At 41.9% G+C, this 26,184-nt stretch overlaps 1 protein-coding gene and 1 long non-coding RNA gene across 4 annotated transcripts in view; one reads left to right on the forward strand and one right to left on the reverse strand.

Annotated features, from left to right (window-relative positions):
* The window catches only part of TAF1B (TATA-box binding protein associated factor, RNA polymerase I subunit B), a 56,099-nt gene extending 50,211 nt beyond the window's left edge, over positions 1 to 5,888 (reverse strand). For both annotated transcript variants that reach the window (XM_024737710.1, XM_024737711.1), the window contains exons 1-3: positions 5,746 to 5,888; positions 4,273 to 4,371; positions 680 to 767 (exon numbers count right to left, since the gene is read on the reverse strand). In XM_024737710.1, coding sequence (XP_024593478.1) covers positions 680 to 767; positions 4,273 to 4,371; positions 5,746 to 5,763 — 205 coding nt within the window. In that variant the 5' untranslated portion in view covers positions 5,764 to 5,888. The remainder of the gene's footprint in view (positions 1 to 679; positions 768 to 4,272; positions 4,372 to 5,745) is intronic.
* Positions 5,854 to 26,184, forward strand: part of LOC112394783 (uncharacterized) — a 53,874-nt gene continuing 33,543 nt past the window's right edge. The window contains exons 1-2 of one of the 2 annotated variants that reach the window (XR_003002212.1): positions 5,854 to 5,972; positions 17,106 to 17,295. This is a non-coding gene — a long non-coding RNA (uncharacterized LOC112394783). The other variant, XR_003002213.1, reaches the window with a different exon arrangement.

The following is a 26,184-nucleotide window of genomic DNA, read 5'->3' on the forward strand; positions in this document are numbered from 1 at the left end:
GAGTCCACCGTTACCATTAGCCTAGTTTCAAACCTGAGAATCTGGCCCTAGGCAATTAGTCACAGAAATAAAAAGCATCAGCTAAACTTAACCCCAGATTCTTCTCAATAATGGCTAATTATTATGTACTCACTGGATTAACGAAATAGAGTACTTTTCAGAGCACACCCATGCTGAGCTTATTTTAAGGGAAAATAATTTTCCCTATTTTAAAAGGGTGTGTTCAAAATTCAGTGTGAGAAATGGATTTCTGAAAGCTGAATTTCATGTTTAACTTGCCTAACCTGACAACTCCACAGCGGATTCATTTCAGAAAATAAGCATTTTTCTTTAAAAGCACAGAAAATCATCAAATAGATAACAGATATAAAACAGAAAAACATATACCAACACACAAAAAGAAATATGCTACATTTGCTAAGATTATTTTTGGCATAATAGTTGCTCCACTGGAAAATCAAGTCATTAACAATAAGCAGAATAAAAAATGGACATGTTTTAAGACATCTGCTTCCAATTTTACCATCAACAATTATCCACTCTAATTCTACTTTGGATTACCTGCTTAAAATTCTGGCAACTTCTTTAGAATCTATTTAAAATTCCATTCCACATCCCCAAATCATGAAAGTGAAAACATGACTGAAAAATGCTAAGCACATGTGAAGAAAGAGCTTACCAAGTTTTCGTTTTCTTTTAAGTCCCCGGTTGATGGCTTGTATTTTAGTATTAGGAATAGCCCCAGTGTTTATAACTTCCCTAGATCTCTGCAGGAAATAGAAGCAGACCATTAAAAAGACCATAAAAAGATAGATTTACATCTCCTTAACTGTACTGCCAAGCATGCTCTGGGATGTATAATGAACCAGAATGTGAGTGCCAGGACCAATGATGGTAATATTTTGGGAAAATTAGACAAAGTGTAACATTCTGGTTAGCCTTTATATTGCTTTTTTTTTTTTGCGGTACGCGGGCCTCTCACTGTTGTGGCCTCTCCCGTGGCGGAGCACAGGCTCCGGACGCGCAGGCTCAGCGGCCACGGCTCACGGGCCGAGCCACTCCGCGGCATGTGGGATCTTCCTGGACCGGGGCACGAACCCATGTCCCCTGCATCGACAGGCGGACTGTCAACCACTGCGCCACCAGGGAAGCCCTATATTGCTTTCTGATTCAAAATTTCTCAGTACCTAAAACTGTGCCAGGAACACAGTAAACACTAAATAAATGTATGTCAAATGAATAAACTTTTATTTTAAATCAATTTTTAATTGTTTGAAACCAATCATAAAGTCAAATTTATTCACTTTTTTCTCTATCCAAAACATACTTTGAAATTAAAATAACTGCTGTATTCACTGTAGTCAGCAATGCCTAAGCTACATACAGATTAGGTTCATCCTACTTTTCTATGTATTTGAATAATACTCTAAAACAGCTTTATTTATGAAATTATAAAAGTGCTACTTTTATTCTTAATCAAACCTACAGGATTTTAGAATGACTGAACGCTGAGTATAGTTCATCCCAAAGTCTTCAACTCTAAGTTCTCTCAAAGGCTGGTACCTAAGACTCTGGTTCTCTCACAACCAAAATATAAAAGAATTAGGTCTAAATGATGGGGAAAAGGTGAAGATTTTTAACCAATAGGGAACATTTATATATTTGTCCAAATTTAGAGATTTGGAATGAAATTGATCTTCAACTTTCATTAAGAACAAAAGAAATGTCTCTAACAGGATTTTTGGAATACATCCTCTCTTGTTAAAGAAACCACATTCAAAGCAGTTCTGGTGGACTGGGTTGGCCACACTGAGAAAATAAGACATGTCAGAATACACACCAAAGCAGTTACCCAGCAAAAACAGGTAAAACCTATAAACAGTAGGCAAGAAAAAAAAAAAAAAAAAAAGGGCTTAAAATCTGGATTAGACAAAATGTGAAATAACTAAAAGCTACATATACAAACTGAAGCTGTAACTAATTAAATTACTGAATAGTTATATTGTGGAATATTTATACAGTCAATTAACACATCCACAGATGTTTAGAATAACACAGGACAATATTTATTAAGATAGAAGATTCAGTGGTACTCACCCACATCCCCTTTCCCTTCTCATACACAGAAAAAAGAAAAAAAAAAAAGACTAAATGGAAGCTATGAAAAGAAATGTTGTATGTTGAGATCACTGATAATTTTAGCTTTCATTTTCATAATTTCTAAATTTTCTACAATAAATCTGCTCTTATGATCACAATTCTAGCATACACCTTTATTAAATACCCACAAAATACTTCCGAGAATGTCTATAATATAAATTGGCCGGATTTAAGACCTGAAAATTTTTTTCCTGTATAAAATCAATCAAGATAACATTCTAATTCCTTTATCAATTCAGAAGGCCTTCTTCCAGACAGTGGAGTATCTAAAACATGAGAATTATATACAGAGTAAGTTGAAGGGCAATGAAAGGAGCAGAAAAACAGGGGAAGTTGTGCCACAGCCTCCACTCTTTGCAGATGCAAACCACCATCTCGTCGGCCATTCCCCACCCGCTGGATTTCCACACCACCACGCCACACCCCTGCTCTCCAGGAAGGACTGATTGTGTCACACTCTATATGAAGACAATAAAGCCAAGAGAAACCACTTAAGTTGGGCAACACAGAGCTCTGCCTATCACATGGGAGGCATTGAGACAGGTTCTGTGCCTGTTTAAAGATGGTGCCCACCCTCAAGAATGCTACGTTCTTGACAAGTCATTCCATACAGGCTGATATCTTTCAAATGTGGAAACAGTGGCATTAGGGGCTTTCAAGTTAAAAAACGACTGCAGCAGATTTTATCAGATAGAAACAAACAGAAACATTATCAAAGACAGAAATAAAAGAAAGCAATTAGTTAATGTAGTTTAATTTCTCCAAAAATAGTATATGCTGACTTCATCTGCTAACGACAAACAGTCCATTTAGACACATCTTCCTTCACCATGTTTACATTTGCACTGCTGGTACAAAAGCAAAAACTATTAAGGTCTCAATATACAACAAAGCAAACTGCACATATTTAAAGTGTACAAGTTGATGTGTGCGTATGTATGTATATCCACGAGACCATCACCACAAACAAGGTAATGAACATATCCATCACATCAACAATTTCATCGAGTGAGTACATATCTTCTTTTTTTTTTTAGTACATATCTTCTTAATACTCTGTGTGACCAAATGGGAAGCAGACTGAAGAACAAAGACTGTCTCAAGGAAAAGCTCTTGGGTGATTGAGTTGCAAGTGAAATTAACCACTTTTCTCAAGAAAACTATTTTTTACTTCATACATTTTGTCCAGGCTTTTAGTTGTTTAAGGTGGGCTCCTGTTACTCCATCCTGGCCAGAAGTTGTTCACACAGTTACTTATATTTGTCCCAAATTTACCTTTCTTATATAGGCCTATACGGCAAAGGTAGTATCTCTGTTCCTTCCTGGCTCTGTAGACTTTGAGCAAATCCTTTTCCAGAGAGCAGAGTCCTGGCATGTTTAGCCTGTCCCAGAGGACCCAGCACTCCCAGTGTGAAGGTAGCCTCATTTACCAAGGTTCCACAGGACAGTAGGCCAACCTCTACCTTAAGAGACAGGTGTGGTGGAATAAAAGGACCACAGGCGTCGGAAGCCTGAGGTTCAAGTCCTGGCTCAGCACTCTATCCACGTGACTATGGCAAACTCACTCAACTGATGAGCCTTGCTTGCCCCATCTACAGATAGGTGTAATAGTATACACATCTCACAGGTTGTTAAGAGGGGATGAATTAATGGATGAGAAAACACTGTAATGTGTAAGGCACTGTACAAAGATATAATGACGATGAAGCACACTTCTCATACTCCCAACAGTCCTTCTAACATTCTGTCTTCCAAACCTCTAAGCTACCACAATACATTAAAAACTCTTAAATAAGTGGTAACTAATAAAAATAAATGCATCATCTTGTAAGTGCAATTTTAATTATTTCCCCTTATATACATACTACACAGTCTGAATCAGGAAAACATTTATATATGTGGTCCAACATAATTTCAAAAGCTCATCCTAAATCTACCTTACAAAGTCTTCAACCCTTGTGTAAGCATGTGAGGACCGCTTACATTTTTCATATTTGGACATTGCCTGAGTAATAAAAATAGATCAGTTTTGGGGGGACCTATGCCACATGTTAGGCTGAAACTGCAACTTTTAAAGCACAAGCAAATTCATAAATGAGGTCTGTTACTTACTTCTGTAACATTGTGGCAAGAAGTGCAATAATATTTGCCTTCATCAGTGAGACCCCAAGAGACAGCAGCACACTGAGAACAACGGTCTTTGAACTCTTTCTGTAGGAGAAAAGGAAAACCACATTCAATACATTGTACCTAAACGCTGCAGTTCTACTTAGAGGGTTCCCTACAATTTTACTCTATAAATAAAGGATCACTGAGAATAGAAAATATACCAGAGGGATTATCTATAAACAAGAAGAACAGTTCAGTCTGAGCCATTTGAAACTGAATTAAACTATTAAAGAAATGTTTCTAAAATATGCAGTGTGTGAGGGTGAAAAAAAAAAAGACAAAGAAGACAAGGTGGTAGGGGTAAAGTGGGAAAAAAAGATGAGTAAATAAAACTCCTTGAACATGCTGTGAGGAAAAAGATGATAAGATTCAAGAATAGAGAAGACTTAAAAAATAGAAATAGCATACCATTTGGAACTTCCTCCAGGACACTAAGAACACATACCCACCACAAAGGAGCCACAGTTTTATTAGGGTTGTTTCAAGTTTCGATTTGTTCACGCAGCAATATAATGTATAATGTATAATGTATGTACTAGGCACTTAACTAGGTGCTGGGGATTTGAGGGTGAGCAAAACAGACAAGATCCCTACTCATAACTATATACGACGCTAATGGTGAGTTCTAATTGCTAATTTCATTAACCTAGCATCTACAGACGTTAACCCTCATTCAGTAGACATTTATTGAGCGTCTACAATGAGTAAGGCCTTCTATCACCATAATGCTTCTGTACATACATAGACTGGCACCAAATTATCCATTCGCAACTCTCTGGTGCATGAAATCTCATTATTGTTGATCTAATTACCGACTGTTCCTCTAATACCATCAGAGAGTGACATTTTATCAAGTGGGTCAAAATGCATGCCAAATCTATTTCAACAAGTTGGTCAAGTTTTCAGTGACTCCATGTGGATAACTATCGTAATCTTGGAGTGTCCCCAAACCCGAATTTGGAATTCCTGCACAGGCCATGGCTAAGATTCGCAGAGACACCAGCAGGGGTTACTGGGGGGCATTCTGGTTCCAAGCCCCGCCTCCCTCGCCTAACCTCCAGCATCAAAGGGAACTTCTGGGTGGTCCCGTTTAGAGATGAGACACGTGGGTGGCCACCCCACAAAACCCCCAACTTCAGCCTCCTCCCGAAACATACCCACATCGACCAACACCCCACCGTCCCTTCCCCCACAACCTCACCCAGCCAGAACCTCCAGCCTCTTCCCCCAAAGCGCGGGCACACGCGGCCCGGCAGCCCCGCCAGCCCCATCCCTGTCCCCACGCCGCAGCCTTCCGCCCCGTCCCCCTTCGGCCAGTGGCAGCCCCCACAGCCAACCGGCGTCCTCCACCCCTACTCCTCAGCCTCCCTCCCCTCCCGCCCCGCCGCTCCGCTGCGCGGCACTCGGCCCCCTCACCGCCTCCTCCAGGTCCATAACAACAACAACAACGCCGCCGCCGCCGCGGCCCGTTACCCCGGCAGCGAGAGCAGCTTCCGGGAGCGGCGGGAAGAGACCTCCGGGCGGAAACCGAGACCCTTGACTTTGGATTTCCGTCTCTTGCGGCGGCGGGAAAGCATCCGCTAGCTCTGGGATGAAGCGCCACTAATCCTGCATCCCCAGACAGCATCCCTTTCCTAGTCGAGGTAACTAAAACCAATCAGTAAAAAAGTGGGCGGTGCCTACTGCTGAGAGGATTCAGTCTCTGTTTCGACAGCCGTTCCGGCCCGGCAGCTCTCCTGCTCTCGGGCTGCGAGGGGGGAGCGGTGGCGTGGACTCAGAGCGCTCGGGGCTCTCCACCTGGTTCTGGCACAGGAGAGGCACCGGGTTCTGGAGAAAAGAACACGTGGTTGAGTTAGACCTGGGTATGTAATCATGGCTTTTCTGCTTCTTTGTGCCTCAATTTCCTCCTCTGTAAAAATTAGGTATTACCTGTGGGTCCCTCGCGATGGAGCCTCACATGGTAAATGCTCATTAAATTTAGCTTTATTGTTGTCCCTTCATTGGGCACTTTCATTTCATTAAACAGGCGCTGTTTTAGGTCTTGGGGATTAAGCAGTGAACAAAGTAAACAAAAATTCCTGCCTTTATGGAGATTATAATCTGGTGGGGAGAGACAAAAATACATAAGGAGAATATATTGTACGTTAAACAGGTATGAGTGCCAAGGAGAAAAATAAAACCGGAAAGGAGAATGGGAGCCATACTGTGGTTTCAGTTTTGAATGGAGTGGTCAAGAAAGGTCTCCCTGAGACGGTGACCTTTGAGGCAAGGGAGCAAGAACCATGTTGGGAACCTCATTCCCAGCAGAGGGAACAGTGAGTACCAAGGCCCTAGTCCTGAACCTCATGCCAGACCATTTAAGGATCAGCAAGGAGGTGAGCGAGTGGCTGGAACAGTGAGCTAAAGGGAGAGTAGAAAATGAGGCAGGGGCAAATTACAGCTCTAAGGACTTAGACTTGGAGAAATTAGAGACGCCGTTGGGGGAGTTACACAATCTTACATGTTTAACAGATTACTTTGGCTGTTGTGGGGAGACTAGACTGCTAGGGGGCAAACGTAGAAGTTGGGAGGCAAGTCAGGAGTCTGTTACAATAATCCTGGTAGCTTGAACCAGGTAAAAGCAGCGGAGACAGTGAGAAGTAGACAGATTCTGGAAATGTATATTTTGAAGGTAGAACCATAAGAATATCTTGATGGATAAGAAGCCCATCAAATCAGCTGTCGAGGATGAAGGGAGTCAAGGATGACTTCAAGATTTTTGTCCTGAGCACCTGGAAGGGTGAAGCTGTATTTGACAGAGTAGGGGCAGTCTATGGGTGGACCAGTTTGGGAGGGGGGTAGAGGAGGAATCAGGAATTTGACTTTGGACCTGTGAAGTTAGAGATGCTTATAAGACCTCTAGGTAGGATGAGAAGGCAATTGGATATAGCAGTCTAGCATTCAGAGGCAAGTTCTGGCCTGGAGATATATATTTGGGATTTATCTCTGTCTAGATGGTATTTAAAGTCATGAGAGTAGAGGAGATCACCAAAATCTCCTTATTCACCTGTCAATTCATTTCTTTTGCAAAGTCGTTGAACACCCACTAAGTGGCAGGCACTGTGCCAGCAATTGGGAAATGAGAGATAAACAGGACAGAGTCCTTGCTTTCAAGAGGCACCCAGTCCAGTGGAGCATTCAGTCTTATTATTTTAATCATGGCATTAGATAAATGCTCTTCTCCAGCTGTGTCACCCAGGTCATTTACCAGGCTTGGCTCTGAAACTTCAAACTCTTTCCAAAAACCCTTACCCATCTTCAAAGCATTAAGTATTGTCATATGAACAGCTTGATCATAAGCCTCTAATTTTCTAGACAAACCCTGATTTCAAATGTTGAAATTTTACAATGGGAAGGGGGCACTGCTGAATGCCCAACTAAACTGGAGTTAGTATGTTGAACTAAAATACGAGCACCATAGCATCAGGAAGTTTTGTCTTTTTGTTTATTGCTGTATACCCAGGGCCTAGAACAGTACTCAGCTTATAGGATGTGATCAATAAATATTTGTTAAATGGATAGATGACTTTGTAAGAATTTTACATATATGCAAAATAGTTTAAAGAGATGACGTATCTTGATTTGAGGCTTTGGACATGTGGTTGCACAGAAATGAGTCACAGATTTTCCCAGCCATTCCTTAACAGAAAATTGAGTGTTCTGAGCAAAGTCAGACTCCTTGGAAGAAAATGTCTTCTTAGACTGTAAGACTTAGATGACTATTTCAGCAGAGAAGCTTTAATATGCATTTCTTAAAACTGGTTCACATGCCATTGCTGACCTGTCAGATTGGCACAGATGATTTTTGCTTAATGGAAATAATCAGTGGCAGAAGGGCTCAGTGAGATGGACTCTGTCTTATACTGCAGGTGTGAGTGAATGTGGGCATATTTCTTGAGAAAAATTCAGCTGCATAACAGGTGATATGGTGGAGCAATATTGAGGCAATGCCAAGAAGAGGAAACAGGGAAATAAAATTAGAATGGAGATAATAAACCCTTACAGGGATTGAAGAGTCCCTGGGCCAAGATTTGATATAACACCAAAGCCTGATTGAAGGTATTAATATATCTAAAGAACGAATGTGTAATCAGCAAGAGATGTATTTAGCCCTTCAATCCTAACAAAAGGAGGACCTAACCATAGCAAGGACCCCCACACCACTCTTATGCCCACGCAGTTAATGTCCCCAGGGAACCATACCTCTTAAGTGACAGACACAGAATCCAACACAAACTATTATTCAATTCTGCCTGTAGGGAGAGAGGACACTGAATATAAAGGATATTTTCTCTGGGTGTAGATTACTGGATTAGCAGTTGTTCTTTCAGCTCTCTGAAGACATGGTTCCATTTCTTCTAACTTTCATTGTTTCTGTTGAGAAGTCAGCTACAAATATTATCAACTATATACTAAGTAACTAGAATATTCCCAGTTGTTTGGAAATTAAGCAATAAACTTCTAAACAGCCCAATCAACTGAGCAGTCACAATGGACTGACAGAGTATTTTGAACTGAATAAAAATGGAAATGTATCATAGCAAAATTATGAAATGCACTTAAATCTGGAGGGCAATTTATAGCCTGAAATTCATGGATTAGAAAAAAGAAAGGCTGAAAATCAATGATAAAGACATACATCTCAAGAAGTTAGAAAAAGAAGGTTAAACCAGATAATAATAATAATAATAGAAGGAAGGAAATTAAAAAGAAGAGAGATTAATAAAAGAAAAAGCAAACATTCAGTGGGGGTGGTCCACAAACTAATATTAGCTCTTTAAAAAGAATCATAAATTCAGTAAACCCTGGAAAGACCAATCAAGAAGAAAAGCAAAATTAACCAATATTAGAACAATAAAAGTGACATCACTACGGATACCATAAACATTAAAAAGATCATAAGAGGATACAGCTCTAAGACAATAAATTTGAAAATGTTGATGAATGGACAGATTCCTAGAAAAACACATAATCAAGAGCTATGCAAGAAGAAATAGAAGATTTGAACAATCTTATACCTATTTAAGAAACTGACTCTATAAGTAAAAACAAAAATTTCTCACAAAGAAAACTTCAATCTCAAATGGCACAGCTGGTAAATTCTACCAAAATTTTGAGAAAGAAGTAACACCCATCTTACACAGACTATTCCAAATAATGAAAAAAGAGAGAGCAGTTAACAATAAATTTTGTGAGGCTACCTTAAACTTGACGCCCAAATCTGACAAGGATATTTCAAGAAAAGTAAACATTAAAGTCCGTTCTCTCCTCAGAACAAATGAAGTATCAGCAAATTGAATGCAAGTCCTCTGCTGTATTCAGCAGTATACAGATAGAACGGTAAATCAAAAGGACATTGGGTTTATTCTAAGAATGCAAGGTTGGTTTAACATTGAAAAACAATAACAACAACAATTTAAATAGTAAACCAGATAGTGTGGTGCAAGGATAGACAAAAGATCAATGGAACGGAATACAAAGTCCAGAAGCTGACCCATAAATACATATAATACATATAACCTGATTTTCAACAAAGGTGCTGCTAAAATTCAGTGGGGAAAGGATTGTTCTACAATAAATGATTCTGGATCATTTGAATTGAATTCATATGAAAATTATTGACCCCCTATCTCACACAAAAATTAATTGGAAATGAATCACATACCTACATGTGATAGGTAAAACCATAAAGCTTCTAAGAAAAAAAAAAAGTAGGTAAATATCTTTATGGCTTAGGATAGGATAGATTTCCTTAAAAGATCACAAAACAGCACTATCCATGAAAGGGAAGATTGTTATATTGGACTTCATTAAAATTTAAAATTTTAGTTCATCAAAAAACATTGTTAAGGCAAACAAAAGACTGAGAGATGGTATTCATAATTCATATATTCAACAAAAGACTTATCTCCATAACAAAGAATTCTTACAAATCAATTAAAAAACAATTAAGAATAGGCTAGACTTGAACAACTAGTTCACAAAAGAGGACAGCTAAAAGAACAATAAATATATGGAAAGGTGCTTAACATCATGAGTCATCAGAAAAACGAAAATTAAAACAACAATGACAGGGGACACGGGTTCGTGCCCCGCTCCGGGAAGATCCCACATGCTGCAGAGTGGCTAGGCCCGTGAGCCATGGCCGCTGAGCCTTCACGTCTGGAACCTGTGCTCCGCAACGGGCGAGGCCACAACAGTGAGAGACCCACGTACCGCAAAAAAAAAAACCAAAAACAAAAAACAACAATGGGATGCCACCACACATCTACCAGATGACTAAATATTTTTTAAAAATTGAAAGTATCAAGGTTCGCCAAGAATATGGATGAATTGGGTCTCTTCTACTTTCCTGATGGGAGTATAAATTGAATATTTTGGAAAAGTCTTGGAAGTTATACTAAATCTATGCTAATTATGACCCGGCAATTCCACGCCTAGATATATACCCAAGGTAAATTAGTGCATATGTTCACCAAAAGATATGTACAATTATTTTCATAAACCTTTCTTTATAATAGCCAAAAATTACAAACAACCAAATGTCCATCAACAGGAGAATGGACAAGCAAATGTGATTTAGTCATCCAATGGAATACAGTACAGCAATGAAGAAGAATGAACAACTGCTACATAAAACAACATGAATGAAACACAATGACATGCAGAAGAAGCCTATGGTGAATTTAAAATGGCCTTAAATTTTTTTGCCATTTCTCACATTGGTTCTTGAAGTAGAATATGATGTAATAAAAACCTGGGACTTCCCTGGTGGCTCAGTGGTTAAGAATCCACCTTGCAGGGATGGGTGGACATGGGTTCGAGCCCTGATCCCACATGCCACGGAGCAATGCACCACAACTACTGAGCCTGCGCTCTAGAGCCCACGAACCACAACTGCTGATCCTGCATGCCACAACTACTGAGGCCTGTGCACCTAGAGCCCATGCTCCACAACAAGAGAAGCTACCACAATGAGAAGCCCATACACCGCAACGAAGAATAGCCCTCACTCACCACAACTAGAGAAAAGCCCACGCTCAGCAACAAAGACCCAACGCAGCCAAAAATAAATAAATAAAAATTTTTTAAAAACCAAAAAAACCTAAAACGTGCCCAGATCTAATCCTATCCTAACACATACCCCTTAGACAGCAAAATACCAGAGAAAAATTTTGAGCATGCATACCCATTATACAGATATGTATTTTTGTATATATTATATACATGCAGGACTGTTCTAGTGATGTATATTATAGAACACTCATAAATATATAAAATAAATGTTTATATGTTTATTGATAAAATAAATAAAAATTTAATTTACTTATTAACATAATAAATAACTTTCCTTTCAGTGAAAATACTAGTAAGAGTTATGTAATTAAAGAGTTCACTAGTCTTTAAATCTTGGCTTAATACTGTAATACAGTGATTTGTAGTTTTTGTCCTAAGTTCAATTTAATACTTCTTTTTAATGGCAGTCATAAAAGAAAAAGATACCTCACAAAGATGCATAGAACCAAGTGTTTTCATAACAGTGGACACATGTGCAAACATCTAGTCTCAAAATGCTCTCTCCATAGCACGTTACTTCGAAAAAAGCAGTAACTTTTTTTTTTTTTTTTGCGGTACGCAGGCCTCTCACTGTTGTGGCCTCTCCCGTTGCGGAGCATAGGCTCCGGACGCGCAGGCTCAGCGGCCATGGCTCACGGGCCTAGCCGCTCCACAGCATGTGGGATCTTCCCAGATCGGGGCACAAATCTGTGTCCCCTGCATCGGCAGGCAGACTCTCAACCACTGTGCCACCAGGGAAGCCCCAAAGCAGTTACTTTTTTATGCATTAAACAACTGAGTGCCTAGCTTGTGCCAGACACTTTTTGTTTTGTTTTGTTTCTTTTATTTTTGGCTGCGTTGGGTCTTCGTTGCTGTGCGCGGGCTTTCTCTAGTTGTAGCGAGCAAGGACTATTCTTCGTTGTGGTGCGTGGGCTTCCCATTGCAGTGGCTTGTCTTTGGTGCGGAGCACGGGCTCTAGGTGTGTGGGCTTCAGTAGTTGTGGCTTGCAGGCTCAGTAGTTGTGGCTCGCTGGCTCTAGAGTGCAAGCTCACTAGTTGCGGCACACGGGCTTAGTTACTCCACGGCATGTGGGATCTTCCTGGACCAGAGACTGAACCCGTGTCCTCTGCATTGGCAGGCAGATTTTTAACCACTGCGCCACCAGAGAAGTCACCAGACACTTTTTAGATACAAGGAGGAGATAAAGCAATAAACAAAAACATCTCTACCTCATGAAGCTTGCATTCTAGCTGAGGGAGACACATAATAAATAAATAAATAATTATAAAATATGTCAGATAGCAAAACACTGCCGTGAGGAAAAAGAATGTGAAGATTGGGGGTGGGTGGGAGTTGCTATTTTAGACAAAATGGCCTAGGAAGGCCTCTCAAAGGTGAAATTTGAGAGAAGTCATAAAAGAACTGGGGGACTGGGACTTCCCAGCGGTCCAGTAGTTAAGACTCTGCTCCCAATGCAGGGGGCCCCGGTTCGATCCCTGGATAGGAAACTAGATCCCACATGCCGCAACGAAGATCCCGCGTGCCGCACCTAAGACTTGGCCCAGCCAAATAAATATTAAAAAAAAAAAAAAAAAAAGGAACTGGGGGACCTAGCCATTTAGATTTGTTGGGGGTTAGCACTCCCAGTGCAAAGACCTTGAGACAGTAAGGTGGTCCTTAATAAGCCAGGAGGAGGTGGCAGAGGGCAGGAGGTCAGAGAGGTAGCCGGGCCAGGTCATGAGTAAGGTCTTGTGGATAATAGTAAGGACATTAGAGTTTATTCTCAGTGAGATGGAGAGCAGAAGAGTGACGGCAGCTGACTCATAGTTTAGAAGGATTGCACTGGGTGTCTGGAGAGTAGATTGGAAGGGGCTGGTGGAGGGGCAGGGAGATCATTTTGGAGGCTACAGAGATGACCCAGGTGCGGGCTGCTGGTAGGGTGAGGGTGGAGATGCTGATGAGAAGTGGTCACCTTCTCCATAAATTTCAAAGGCAGAAGTAAAATGTCTTTCCTTACGGGAAGGGGTGTGAGGAAAAGAGAAGGGTTAAGGATAACAGCAACATTTGGGGTCTGAACCTACATAAGAATGCAGTTGCCATTTTACTGAGACAGGGAAGACTTAGGTGTGGGCTTATGGTAGGGTTTGGGGAAAAAAATCAAGAGTTCAGTTTAGAAGATGTTTAAGTTAGTGATGCCTGTTTGATAGCCAAGTGGAGATGCTGAACGTGCTGTCGCATAGATGTTTGATGCTCAGGGGAAACGTAGGAACCGGAGGTATAAAGTGGGGAGTCCAGAGCCTGGCTAAGGTCATCGAGGGTCTGAGAGTAGATAGAGAAAAAGATGTGAGATCTAAGACTGGGCACTGCAGCGTGTGCACGAGGAGGGGCCAGAAGGAGGACCCGGAAAAGGAGCCTGAGCCAGGTGCCTGGGGGTAGAAGGTGGCCAGGAGCGCGTGGTGTCCTGGATGCCAAGTGAAGAGAGCGTGGCCAAAAGGAAGAAGCCCTCAACTGTGTCCAGTGCTCCGGAGAACTACGGGAGGACGGGGACCGGGGGCCCACTGGCAGATTTGGACAATGGTGCCATCAACGACCTTGGCAAGAAAGCCAAACAGAGTGTGTTCAAGAGCGTAGACCTCACCTGTCAGGAATTCTGTCACAGACAGAGGCAGGGGAGCCGTAGCTGGTAGGCGATGTAAAGTCCAGAGAGACTTTGGTCTGCTTTTGTTTCTTTGCTTGCTTAAGACGTTTATAAGCTGATGGAAACGAGCTGTCAGAGAGGGAAAAATGCTGATGCAGAAGAGACAGGGCACGATTTCAGGGGGCTCTCCCTGAGCTGCGAGAGGGGCGCGGGATATGCGGCCCAAGCAGAAGGGCTGGCCTTGTAGGCAATTCATCTGTGAACTGAGAGCGTGTGAGCAGGCTCAGGCACTGGTGGGAATGGCTGGAAAGGCTTTCCTGAGTATTCCAGTGAGATGGGAAGCAAGTCATCAGCTGAGCGGGGTGGGGGCTTGTACGAGGTCTAAGGAGGGATGGGAGGTGTAATAGCTCTTGGAAATGGGGGAGTTAAACCAGAAATCTAATAAATTGACAGGCAGCATTAGGGGCCCCCTGGGCGTCTGTGATCGTAAATATAGAGATAAGGCCACTCAACACATCCAGCCATTCAGCTGCTCGCTTGGTTAAAACATCCCATTTACTCCAAAGGGACAAGTGAGGTGTATTCACAATTCCGAAAATATCTGCCAGGCAGTATGCCACTGACAGCCACTTGTTATCACATGTCCAAATCTGATACTTTCATTTTGTGTAAAAAGAAAAAAAAGACAACTCATCTGCAAGTCTGACAGGTCTTTTTAGTATTTTGCCATGAGACAACCAACAACCTTCGAGGTGGTAAAAGGACTTTCATGGGTATTCAGCCCATTACAGGTTAGGGTAACAGTCCTGTGGCATCTGCAAGGTCTTGTGCTTATAAAATTAGCCAGATCCGTGGCATCCTGCAGCGATGTGCAGACTTCTGCCTTCCTTCAGCCTTTGCTGCCACTTCCTGCTAGTGCGTGAGGCCATGGATGGACTTCACCCACGGCATTCTAGGCAACCTTATCTCAGAGTCCTTTTATTATTCTAGTCAAAGCAACCACTCTTTCATTGGTTATATGGACACAATTTTACCCGAAATATTGCTTTTATAAAAGAAATTATTTACTGTTGAGAATATATGCTCCCTGGTGCATCTTCCCATTAGCAGCTCCTCGAAAGTCATTCCTTCCATATTTCATTTTTGAAACAATCTAGTGACTACCATGAACAGGGACTTCTTAGAAACATCTGTATTTTATCCAACTATATAGCAAACCTTCAAATTGCAAACCTGTGTAATTTGTTCTCATACTTGTTTCTTCTAAATTTTCAGCACTTTCTACGTCTTCCAACATTATTTGTTGTCTGTTATTTCAGCCGTATTTATTACAACAGAATAGAAAACTGATAACTATAAAATATAACTTTAGGGAGTAGATAGATGCTTTAGAAAACGCAGCTGGGTAGGTATATACCATGACTAGGTGGGGTAAGTGCACAGAATTTTTAGGGGGTCATCAGGGAAACCTCTCTGAAGAAGGGCCAGGTGAGCCAAGGTGGGAATGCAGTGAGAACCGTGCAGGACTATGGGGGACTATGTCCCAGGGAGAGCGACAAGTCCCGAGACGGAACCGGGCTTGGTGTGTTTGAGGAACAAAAGGAAGCCTGTGTGTCTGGAGGGTAACAGGTGAACAGTAGAGTCATTGGCCTCGGGGTCAGATGCTGGGCAAGGCCCAATTGCTGAAGGTCTCCTGGACCCACGGGGCTAATACGAGGCCAGTACACCCTTATAGCCCCTTCTACGTGTTACACCAGGCGTCCCTGGTGGGTCCTGCCTCCTGGCCACCATCACTGGCTCCTACCAGGGAGGCGGGAAGGGACTCCTGGTGGATCAGCTACGGCTGCCTTGTCCTGCCCACTTAGCCCAGACCTGTGTGTGGGGATAACAGGCTTCACAAGATTCTGACTCAGAGCAGGGAGAGCCTGGGGGAGCAGAAAAATGGGGCCCCACATAGGCATAAGCCAGGTGTTGGGGCTCCACTGGGAGGGCAGATACTCCCACCCCAGGAGTGGAGGAAGGAAGGGCCTAAGGACACCAGGGTGCAGCCCCCTCTTCTCACCATTCTTACTGAAATTCACTTCCATCTAAGGGCGTGCATTTGTAAAAACCCTCTGCGAGTTTTCCAGCCAAGGGCCCTAACAGCGCTGCTTTCCTTGGTGAGTGAGAGCCAATGCATATGTAACGTTTTCTGGGCCAAACGCCAGTCTAAACCTGTTAACTCCTTTGAATATTATCATCATCAGCAGCCCCATTTTACAGACAAGAAAACTAAAACAAAGAGATTTTAAATTTCTGTAAGTGGCAGAGCCAGGAGTCAAAACCAAGTAGCCTAGTGGAGAACATGGTTTTGGCCACATGGCCCTCTCTGGAAGGTCAACCTCATGAAATATGGCAAAATACGGCCCTCCACAGTGGGTCCCTGTGGCTTAGCCAGTAATAAGATATTGACTACGTTAAGAACCTCAGGTGATATTGTAAGGCTCAGAAAATGTTTGAATATAATTACTTTTAGTTCAGCAGAAGCTGAGGGACAATTCAGTACTGCAAACAATATTGTTTTATTAAGAGAAATTCTGTATTTCAAGACCACAAGTGACCTAGTGGCTACTGATTTAACGGGGAAGTTATTGGAGGAGTTTGATGTGTTTCACTCTGTCAAATCCTAGCCCCAATAGGGACATTATTTAATTAGTGAGACTGTATCAAACCAAAGATCACACAAAAACCAGAAATGACTTAGAAATTATTACACTGATTTGATGAATGCTCTGTGTTTCAACTTACATCGTCTGCAAGCAGTTTTATTACATCAACAGATACAGTTTGGTTTATTTAGAAAATAGAAGGGAATGTATTTTTAAATTGTGATTTATGTAGAAACTTATACATAATATATATTTCCCTACCAGTTGTTAAATATGAGTATTTTGAATATTTCTTCTGAGGCCACAGAAGGTATTTCAATTTAATTCTAGATGTGTTGAGAAGTCATTGAAGGATTTTGAACAGAGGAATGACATGCTCTATTTTATTCTTTTAGTTGTTATTCAGGTCTCTGTATGGGGAACAGCCACAGATCACAAGGGTGGAATGAAGACGGCTAATTGGGAGTGTCGACTGAAAAAATGCACAACCTAAAAGTTGGGAATTATGTTTTATTCAGCGGACATACTGAGGACTTAAGCCCGGAGACAGCCTCTCACGTAGCTCTGAGGGATTGCTCCAAAGAGGTAAGGGAGGAGCCAGGATATATAGGAATTTTTTGCAACAAACAAACAAAAAACAAAAAAACCCCAGGTAGTCGGAACATCAAAAGCTTACTGTTAATTCAAGAAAAACCAGAATCTCAAGTTAATGCATTTAGCACTTTTCTACGTATGAGCAGGTGCAGGATGCTCATTGAAATCATTTCTTTGATACGCACCTTAGCCATCTGGGGCCAGTATCCTGCTCGCTCCATCCTGAACACCCTCCGGGTGCACCATGGGGACGTGGGGTGCCTGTGGTTGCTGAGGGCTTGATGATCGCAACATCCTTTGTTTACTGATATGGCAGGCGACATTCTCTGTCCACAGGAGGCTGTTACAGGAATCCAACCCAGACATGGGTGTACTTGGATAAGAGCACCGTCGTGGGCAATGGGATATAGATATACTTTGGAGGTGGAGCCAGCAGTGGATTGGGTGTAGTTGTGAGAAAAATCCTAGGGATCTAGGGTAACGTTGTGAGGTGAATGGTGGAGCAGAGATGGTTATGAGCGGGTTTGGGGTGAAAATCAAGATTTGGGACACCTCAGGTTTGATATGTCTCTTAGAAATACAAGAGGAGACATTACAGATAAATGAATCTGGAATTCAGAGATGTTCTGGCTGGAGACGTGGATTTGGGTGTCCTAGTGTCAAAATGAGATTTAAAGCCCTAGGACTAAATGAGAACACCTGGGGAGCGAGAGTAGCGAGTGAATGAGGCGAGAGCCCCAGGCTGAGACGCGGGCTCTGTGACCTTTAGAAGTCAGAAGGGCAGAACAATCTAGTAAAGGGAGTACAGGAGGAGCGGCTAAGGGGAATGAGGAAAACGGGCCGAGTATGGTGACCAGAACCACGTGAAGAAAGTGTCAAGAAAGAAGAAACATCAAATGCTATTAAGAGTTAAGCATAAAAAACCCAACAAAAACCCGACTTAGCAAGATGCACGGCACTGACAAGACGGTTTTAGTAACGTGTTAAGGATGACAGTTGAATTGGAGTGGGCTCAAGGCAGAGCCGGAGGAAAAGGGTAGACCGTCAGTAAAGGCCTGTAAGGAAGAGCAGGGAGGTACAGAGAGGGTAAAAATGTGAACTATTACAGCGGGTTTGTATGTGAATGGAAATGAAACATTGACTGGGGTGGGGGATAGAATTACAGGATCAAAGTCCTTGAGTGGATGAGAGGGACAGATCTGACCCCAGATGAGGCCACCCTGAGGGGCTGCATTATTCTCACCTGACCAGGCCATGGAAATTCCTGGAATGTGGCCACCTCTCAGCCAGGCTGGGGCCCCTGTCTGCCGGGTGTGGCCACATCTGAGCATCAGAGCTGGTTCCACCGCCTCCTCAGGACCTACCCCCCTCCCCTGGTGTTGCCAACATCCCAGGGCTTGGAGCCCAGGACAACTCAGCTAGATTTTAGTTAAGAGGTTCTGCTGAGTGTGGAAATAGCTAAATACTATTTCTAGGAGGCGACAGAGCAGAGACTCTGCAATCAGGAGAGTGGATTTGAATCTTGGCCCTGAAACTTCCCTGCCAGCTGTGCGACCTGGACAAATCACTTCTCTGAGTCTCAGGTTTCTCATCTGCAACATGGAGATGATAACTTTACCAAGACGCCTTCTGAGATTGTGAGGTAGAAACGGGATAGTGGGTGTGCAAAGGCTCCGTCAGAGCTCTGTAAGCTGGGACGTGAGATGCAAATGCCATAAATTGTCATGAGACTTCATTCACTCTATCATTCCCCCATTCATCTCTCAAAACAGGCACAGCTTGTAGAGGAAGCATTTCTTGGGACACATTCCTGGGCACTCCTCTCTGTGGCTTTAATTTTCATAACTAGACTTTTAAGCTTTTTTAAAGATAAGAGCAAGTGCTTGGCTCCTTGTGAGAGCCTCCAAATTTCACTACAGACATAAATATATCACGTCAAGATCACCAGCTGAGAGGGAGGGGAGACGTATTATTATCTTCAAAGCTTTCTGGGAACCTATTAAATGCTAATAACAAAGCACTGGGATAGTCTAGAGTGCAAACACCTATCACATGCATGCGCCTCCTTTCTCCCTGGGCGCCCATCAACATTTCTGCTGGAGGAAGAGAGAATCAAGTGTGTCCCCGAAGAATGGACCCTCTGAGTGCTCCAGGACCTGCTAGCGGCCTGGCCTATCCACACCTGAAGCTGAAACCCCATGTGTTTTGCGTAGCGCTAGGGAGAAAGGTAAAGAAACGAATACGGGCTGGGTACACAGTGTTTGGAGCCATAAAAGGCCCATTACTCAGGTTATCTCATCACTGAGTTGGGAGGTAATCGTTCTCTCCTCATCAAACTGGGAGGGAAATTGAGGCTCACTGGCTCACGTGGCCAACAAGAGCCAGAGGGGGACATGGTAACTCATTTCTCCCTGCTTCAAAGCCCACTCGTTCTGCTAACAGAGTAGGTGCTTCATAAAGGTTTTCATAGTGAATGAGCGAGTGGATGAATGAATAAAGTCCTCTGGATGCAGAATTGCCTTTTGTCAAAGGACATCAACAGCCAGACGGCACAGCCCCGATTACACAGAAGCAAAACCGCCTTGTAAGATTCATGTGAGGTCTCAGAGTGTGGCCTGAAAAACTCAGGAGTTTCCCAAACTCTCGAGTGATAAGATCACAGGCAAGTTGCAGAACCTGTTGGGGGCTGGTTTCTCCATTTCTAATCTTGGGGCAAACATGTCTTGCTCCTCCCTCCCTTCCAGGAAGCAGAGTTAACAGAACACAGGTGTTTGTAGCTCTGGCCACGAGCCTTAAAGTCCTTGAAAGATGAGTCCTGGCTCGTGACCCTCCCGTGGCCAGTACTGGCTACATAACTTGTGGGGCCCAGCACAAAATGGAAATGTTATGCCCGTGGATTGCAAATTAGTAAGAACTTCAAGGCGGTGGCCTCAGAGCAGTAAACCGAGGCTGGGGCCCTTCTGAGTATGGGGTCCCGTGTGACTGTACAGGCTGCACACCCACGAAGCCAGCCCTACCTGTGGCTGTTGATTCTGGAGAAGGGAAGAAAAGATTTTAAAAGGAGATTGGTGGGACATCTTGGGAGCACCCAAAATAGGACAAATCAATAAAGTCACCATGGAGATCAGGTTCTAGTTTCTTGAAAGACACAATTTCAGACTAGAAAGAGTGTTAAAATTTATCTAGTAAAGACAAATATCATATGATATCACTTATTTGTGGAATCTAAAAAAATAGTACAAATGACATTATTTACAAAACAGAAATAGAGTCACAGATGTAGAAAACGAATTTACGGTTACCAAGGGGGAAAGGAGGAGGATAAACTGGGAGATTGGGATTGACATATGCACACTACTATATATAAAATAGATAACTAATGAGGATCTACTGTATAGCACAAGGAACTCTACTCAATACTCTGTAAGGATGTATACGGGAAAATAAAGAAGAGTGGATATATGTATAACTGATTCACTTTGCTGTACACCTGAAACTAACACAACTATATCAAACTAAATCAACTATATTTCAATAAAATTTTTTTAAAAAGTATTAAGTCCACAAGGACCAAGGAAATGGGAGGAGAGGCAATGGTAATTGAAGAGGATTTGAAAGTGGGCATGTGGGGTAGGAGGACGCACAGACCAGAAATGGGGGAATTGAGTGAAAATCTGAATACTGCCCCTCCCCCTTCCTAGAATGCCTAGTAGCAAGTTTTATATCCCCACCCAAGGCAGGAGATAAGAATCTTCTCTGGAGTAAATCCCAGAGACTACCATTTGGGATTCTTTACAATGAGCTGGTTTGAAGTTCTGTCCTATTAGACTGAAGCCCTAGGACCCAAGTCTGGCTTACGTGCAAAGAGATTTCTAGGCTCCCAAGTGAGAGCCGATGGCTAAGTACCTCCAGACACAGGGGAAATCTTCTAACTTGAAGACAGAAAACAAAACAAAACAAAAAAAAATGGGAAAAAGAATTGGGAGGATCAGAGACAACCTCAAACTGACAATCTCCCTGAAAAGAGTGGGGATGATCTATGAAAGAAGAACCAGAAAGCTTTGGGGAAAAAAAAAAAAAAAAATCCACTAAATAAGGAAAACCTCTGGAAAGTTACATATACGACTCAAAATAAAAATTCAATATAAAAAGTAGGGCTTCCCTGGTGGCGCAGTGGTTAAGAATCTGCCTGCCAATGCAGGGAACGTGGGTTCAATCCCTGGTCCGGGAAGATCCCACATGCCACAGAGCAACTAAGCCCGTGAGCCACAACTACTGAGCCTGTGTGCCACAACTACTGAAGCCTGTGTGCCACAACTACTGAAGCCTGCGCGCCTAGAGCGCCTGTGTGCCTAGAGCCCCTGCTCCGCAACAAGAGAAGCCACTGCGATGAGAAGCCCGTGCACTGCAACAAAGAGTAGCCCCTGCTCGCCACAACTAGAGAAAGCCCGCGTGCAGCAACGAAGACCCAACGCAGACAAAAATAAATAAAAATTTTAAAATCTAAAAAAATAAATAAAGCAAGAGGATAAGTCTAAGAGGTTAAAAGCCAACTACTAGAAATGCCAGATAGAGAGCCAAGGGAACAAAATTATGAAGGAAACTTCTCAGAACTAAAGCATGATTTTCCAACTCAAAAGAGCTAGCTCAAGGGATGGGCCTAGCATGGAGAATGAAAAAGACCCATGGTCAGGTACACCACGGTGAAGTTTTTGACTATCAGGGATACAGAGAACATATTATAAACTTCTAGAGAGAAAAAGAAGAGGATCAGAATCAATGGACCTCTCAACAACACTTTGGGATCTAGTGGACAATGGGCCAATGCCTTCAATATTCTGATTTATATCCTATACTTCTATATTCAGCCAAACTGTTCATCAGATGAAGATAGCATAAGATACTTTCAGACAGGCAAGAACGAAAATCATTTACTTCCCTTGTACCTTTAGTGAACTACTGGAGGTAGTGATCCAGTAAAACGAGGGAGTAAACCAAGAAAGGAATACATGGAATCCAGGAAGCAAGGGATGGGATCCGAAGCGCAAGAGGCAACATGAATCCCCACGATGATGGTGAATGGAAATGTCAGGTTGACATTGGTACCGCATACAGTTTAAATTGGAGAACTTGGAAGGAAGGCTCTGAGAAGAAGGTCTCTAGGATTAAGATGAACATGATATATTTGAGATTATGGAAAACATTATTAATAGAACTGAAGCAGGCTTTATTGGGATATTAAGAAAAATTAAATGTGTAGAAAATCAGGCACATGGGAAAATGAGTAACTCCAGTAAAAGTGAAGGACTGAATAGCTAAGGTGTTATGGGGTGGGAAGAGAGCTCGAGTGATGCTCTAGCGAATGACATTTGCACAATCATAGTTAAATATGTCCTGACTGTAACTACATTGGGGGGATAGGGAAGTGGAGATGGGAAGGTGAGGGAGATCTGCGTCCTTATTTATCATTGTAGGGACTCAGTAGTAGTGTCTCAAAATGTAAATTAATAATTAAGAAATAGGGATAGCTCCAGTCCATGGTTTTTAATGTCATCTGTAAGACTTCCAAGTTTAAAATGGTGAAGGAAAGGTGTTCCCACCTCTTTTTTTGCTCAAAAACAACCAAGGAAAATAACAAGAAACACAAACTCTATTCTTGGCACTTAGCAGACATGGCAAATCTGAACCATTAAATGTGAACCACTAAGTGGCTAGAAGAATGACAAAAAAGTGAACGAAGATGAATCCAAATGCCAACAGAAGTATAATTTATTTATAATAGAATTCACCAATTTTAAGTCTACATGATGAATTTTGACATATGTCTTTAGTAGTGCAACTGCTGTCAAAAATATGATTTAGAACATTGCAGTCAATCCCCATCCCCAATCCCTGAACCCCTAGCAATGGCTGATCTGCTATCACCACTTCAGATTCTCCTTTTCTAGAACTTCATATAAATGCATATAGTGTGTAGTCTTTTGTATCTGACTTTTTTCACTTAGTAATGCTTTTGTGATTCATCATGTTGTTGCATGTATAAGTAGTTTATACCTATTAATTGCTGAGCAGTATTCCATTTAGGTATAGATTTTTCTTTATCCATTTACCAATCAATGGACATCTGGACTGTTTCCAGTTTTTGGCTACTCTGAACAAGGCTCTTATAAATATTCACGTACAGATCTTTGTGTAGACATATATTAAATATTTTCACTTCACTTGAAAAACACACAAGAGTGGAATTCCTGAGTCATATGGTAAGTGAATGTTTAACTTTGTAAATAAATGCTAACCCATTGCTCCACCTTCTAGCCAAACTTGGCATTGTCTTTCAAATTCTATCCACTACAGTGGATATGTAGTGGTATCTCCATTTGGTTTAAATTTGCATTTCCCTAACAACTAATGATGTTGAACATCTTTTCATGCGCTTATTTGGCATCAGTGTTTCTGATAAAATGTTCAGATCTTTTGCCTAATTTTAATTGTCTTGTCTTAATATTGAGAATTCATTACATATTGTGGACATAAGTCCTTTATTTTGTGTATGTTTGCAGACATAGTCTCCCAGTCTGTGGCTTGCCTTTTCTTTTCTTTCTTTCTTTTTTTAAAAAATTTATTTTATTTATTTATTTTGGCTGTGTTGGGTCTTCGTTGCTGCGCGTGGGCTTTCTCTAGTTGCAGCGAGTGGGGACTACTCTTCGTTGTGGTGCACGGGCTTCTCATTGTGTTGGCTTCTCATTGTGTTGGCTTCTGATTGAGTTGGCTTCTCTTGTTGCAGAGCGTCGGCTCTAGGGTGCGTGGGCTTCCATAGTTGTAGCACATGGGCTCAGTAGTTATGGTGCATGGGCTTAGTTTCTCTGCGGCATGTGGGATCTTCCTGGACCAGGGCTCAAACCCGTGTCCCCTGCATTGGCAGGTGGATTCGTAACCACTGCACCACCAAGGAAGTCCCGCCTTTTCTTTTAACTAATTGTGCTTTCAAAGAGCAGACATTTTCAATTTTGATGAAGTTCAAGTTATTGATTTTTAAAATTTTATGTGTTCTATTTTTTAAATCTTTGCCTAACCCAAGATCACGAAGGTTTTCTCCTATTTTTTTAAAGGTTTATAGTTTTAGCTCATTTTTGTACGTATAGCCACCAATTATTTTAGCACCTTTCGTTAAAAAGATTATCCTTTCTTCCATTTAATTGTCTTGGCACCTTTGCTAGAAAACCAATTGACCTCATATTTGTGTGGATCTATTTCTGGACTTTCTATTTTGTTCCATTGGTCTATATGTCAACCTTTACTTGAATACCATTCTATCTTGATTTCTGTCAGCTTTATAGTAGGTCTTGAAACCGGATTGGGTGAGGCCTCCAACTTTGCTCTTTTCCCGTGTTGTTTTGGCTATTCTACATGCTTTGCATTTCCACATAAATTTTAAAATTTGCTTACTAAATTTTTCAAAATAACCCTGCTAATATTTTGAATGTCATTGTGTTGACTCTATAGATTAATCTGGGGGAGAATTGGCATTTTAACAATACTGAATCTTCCAGTCCATGAGTATGGTATGTCTCACCGTTTGCACTCACCTTGAATATCTCTCGGTAATGTTTCATAGTTCTCAGAGGACAGTGATCGCATAGATTTGTTAACTGTATCCCTATTTCATAGTTCCGGGCATGTGTGCTTGTGTATGTGTTTGAGAGAGAGAGAAGAAAAGGGAGGGAGGTAGAGAGTGTCCTTTATGTTCCCAAAGTTGAGCAAAAGAAAATTGGTTAATTAAGGATTGTGGTCAGCTGAATTCCAGTTAAGTAAGATTCTGCTGTATTTGGCATTCACGCTAATAGCTCTGATTATGTCACACCCCATGTTCAGAAACCTTCACTGGGAAATAATTATGGGATGTGCTCAAAGAATGTAGTATCAATTTACAAAGGGAAAAATTGGAAACAACCGAGCAAGCTGATTAAGTGATGCTATGCTCTTACCTTGCAGCCATAAAAATGACATTAGGCAACAGTGTTTTTCAGAACGGGGTCAGGGTGTCTTACAGGGTCAGGCGGGCATCGGGGCTCCCACCCATGTTCTGATCACAGTAGTTCTACTTATATCCCTTTTGGCCTTTGAGGTTCCTGGTAGGATTTTGTTTAAAAACAGAGTTCCGGTGCATACAGTGTTTAAAAACCATTATTGCAAAAGAACTTTTAATGACCAAGAAAGATGTTAATGGAATTATAATCAGATTAGAAAAGAATATGTGTTTTATGTCCCTGTTTGGGGAAAAAAGAAATATGTGTACAGAAAAAAATTGGTAGGTTATACATGTTTCAAAATATTAATAGCAATTACATCTGCACAGATTGTGTGACTTATTTCTGAATGTTCTCATATGTATTTTTCTAAATATGTACAGTGTAAAGTGTATTGTTGTTTAATGAGAATAAACTACAAATTCCTTAGTGTGTCATTCAAGGCTCTCCACCATCTGATATTAAAGGTCTTTCTAGATTCCTTGGTAAACCTCAGCTCATCATAGAGTTACAAGTTTAGTCTCGAAGAATTACTCACCGTTTCCTGAATACGCCCTTTGTTTCCCTGTCCCCACACCTTTTCTCCAGCTATGTTCTTTCTTTTTTCTTTCTTTTTTTATTTGGCTATGCTGGGTCTTAGGTGCGGCCGGCAGGCTCCTTAGTTGCGGCTCGCCAGCTCCTTAGTTGTGGCATGCATGTGGGATCCAGTTCCCTTACCAGGGATCAAACCCAAGCCCCCAGCATTGGGAGCGCGGAGTCTTAACCACTGCGCCACCAGGAAAGTCCCTCCAGCTATGTTCTTAGTCCAGAATTCCCTAATCACAGACCCACTGGTGTTTAACCCATTCGAAGA

This window comes from Neophocaena asiaeorientalis, unplaced genomic scaffold, assembly GCF_003031525.2.
Source record: "Neophocaena asiaeorientalis asiaeorientalis breed wild unplaced genomic scaffold, Neophocaena_asiaeorientalis_V1.1 scaffold396, whole genome shotgun sequence".
Taxonomy (NCBI): domain Eukaryota; kingdom Metazoa; phylum Chordata; class Mammalia; order Artiodactyla; family Phocoenidae; genus Neophocaena; species Neophocaena asiaeorientalis.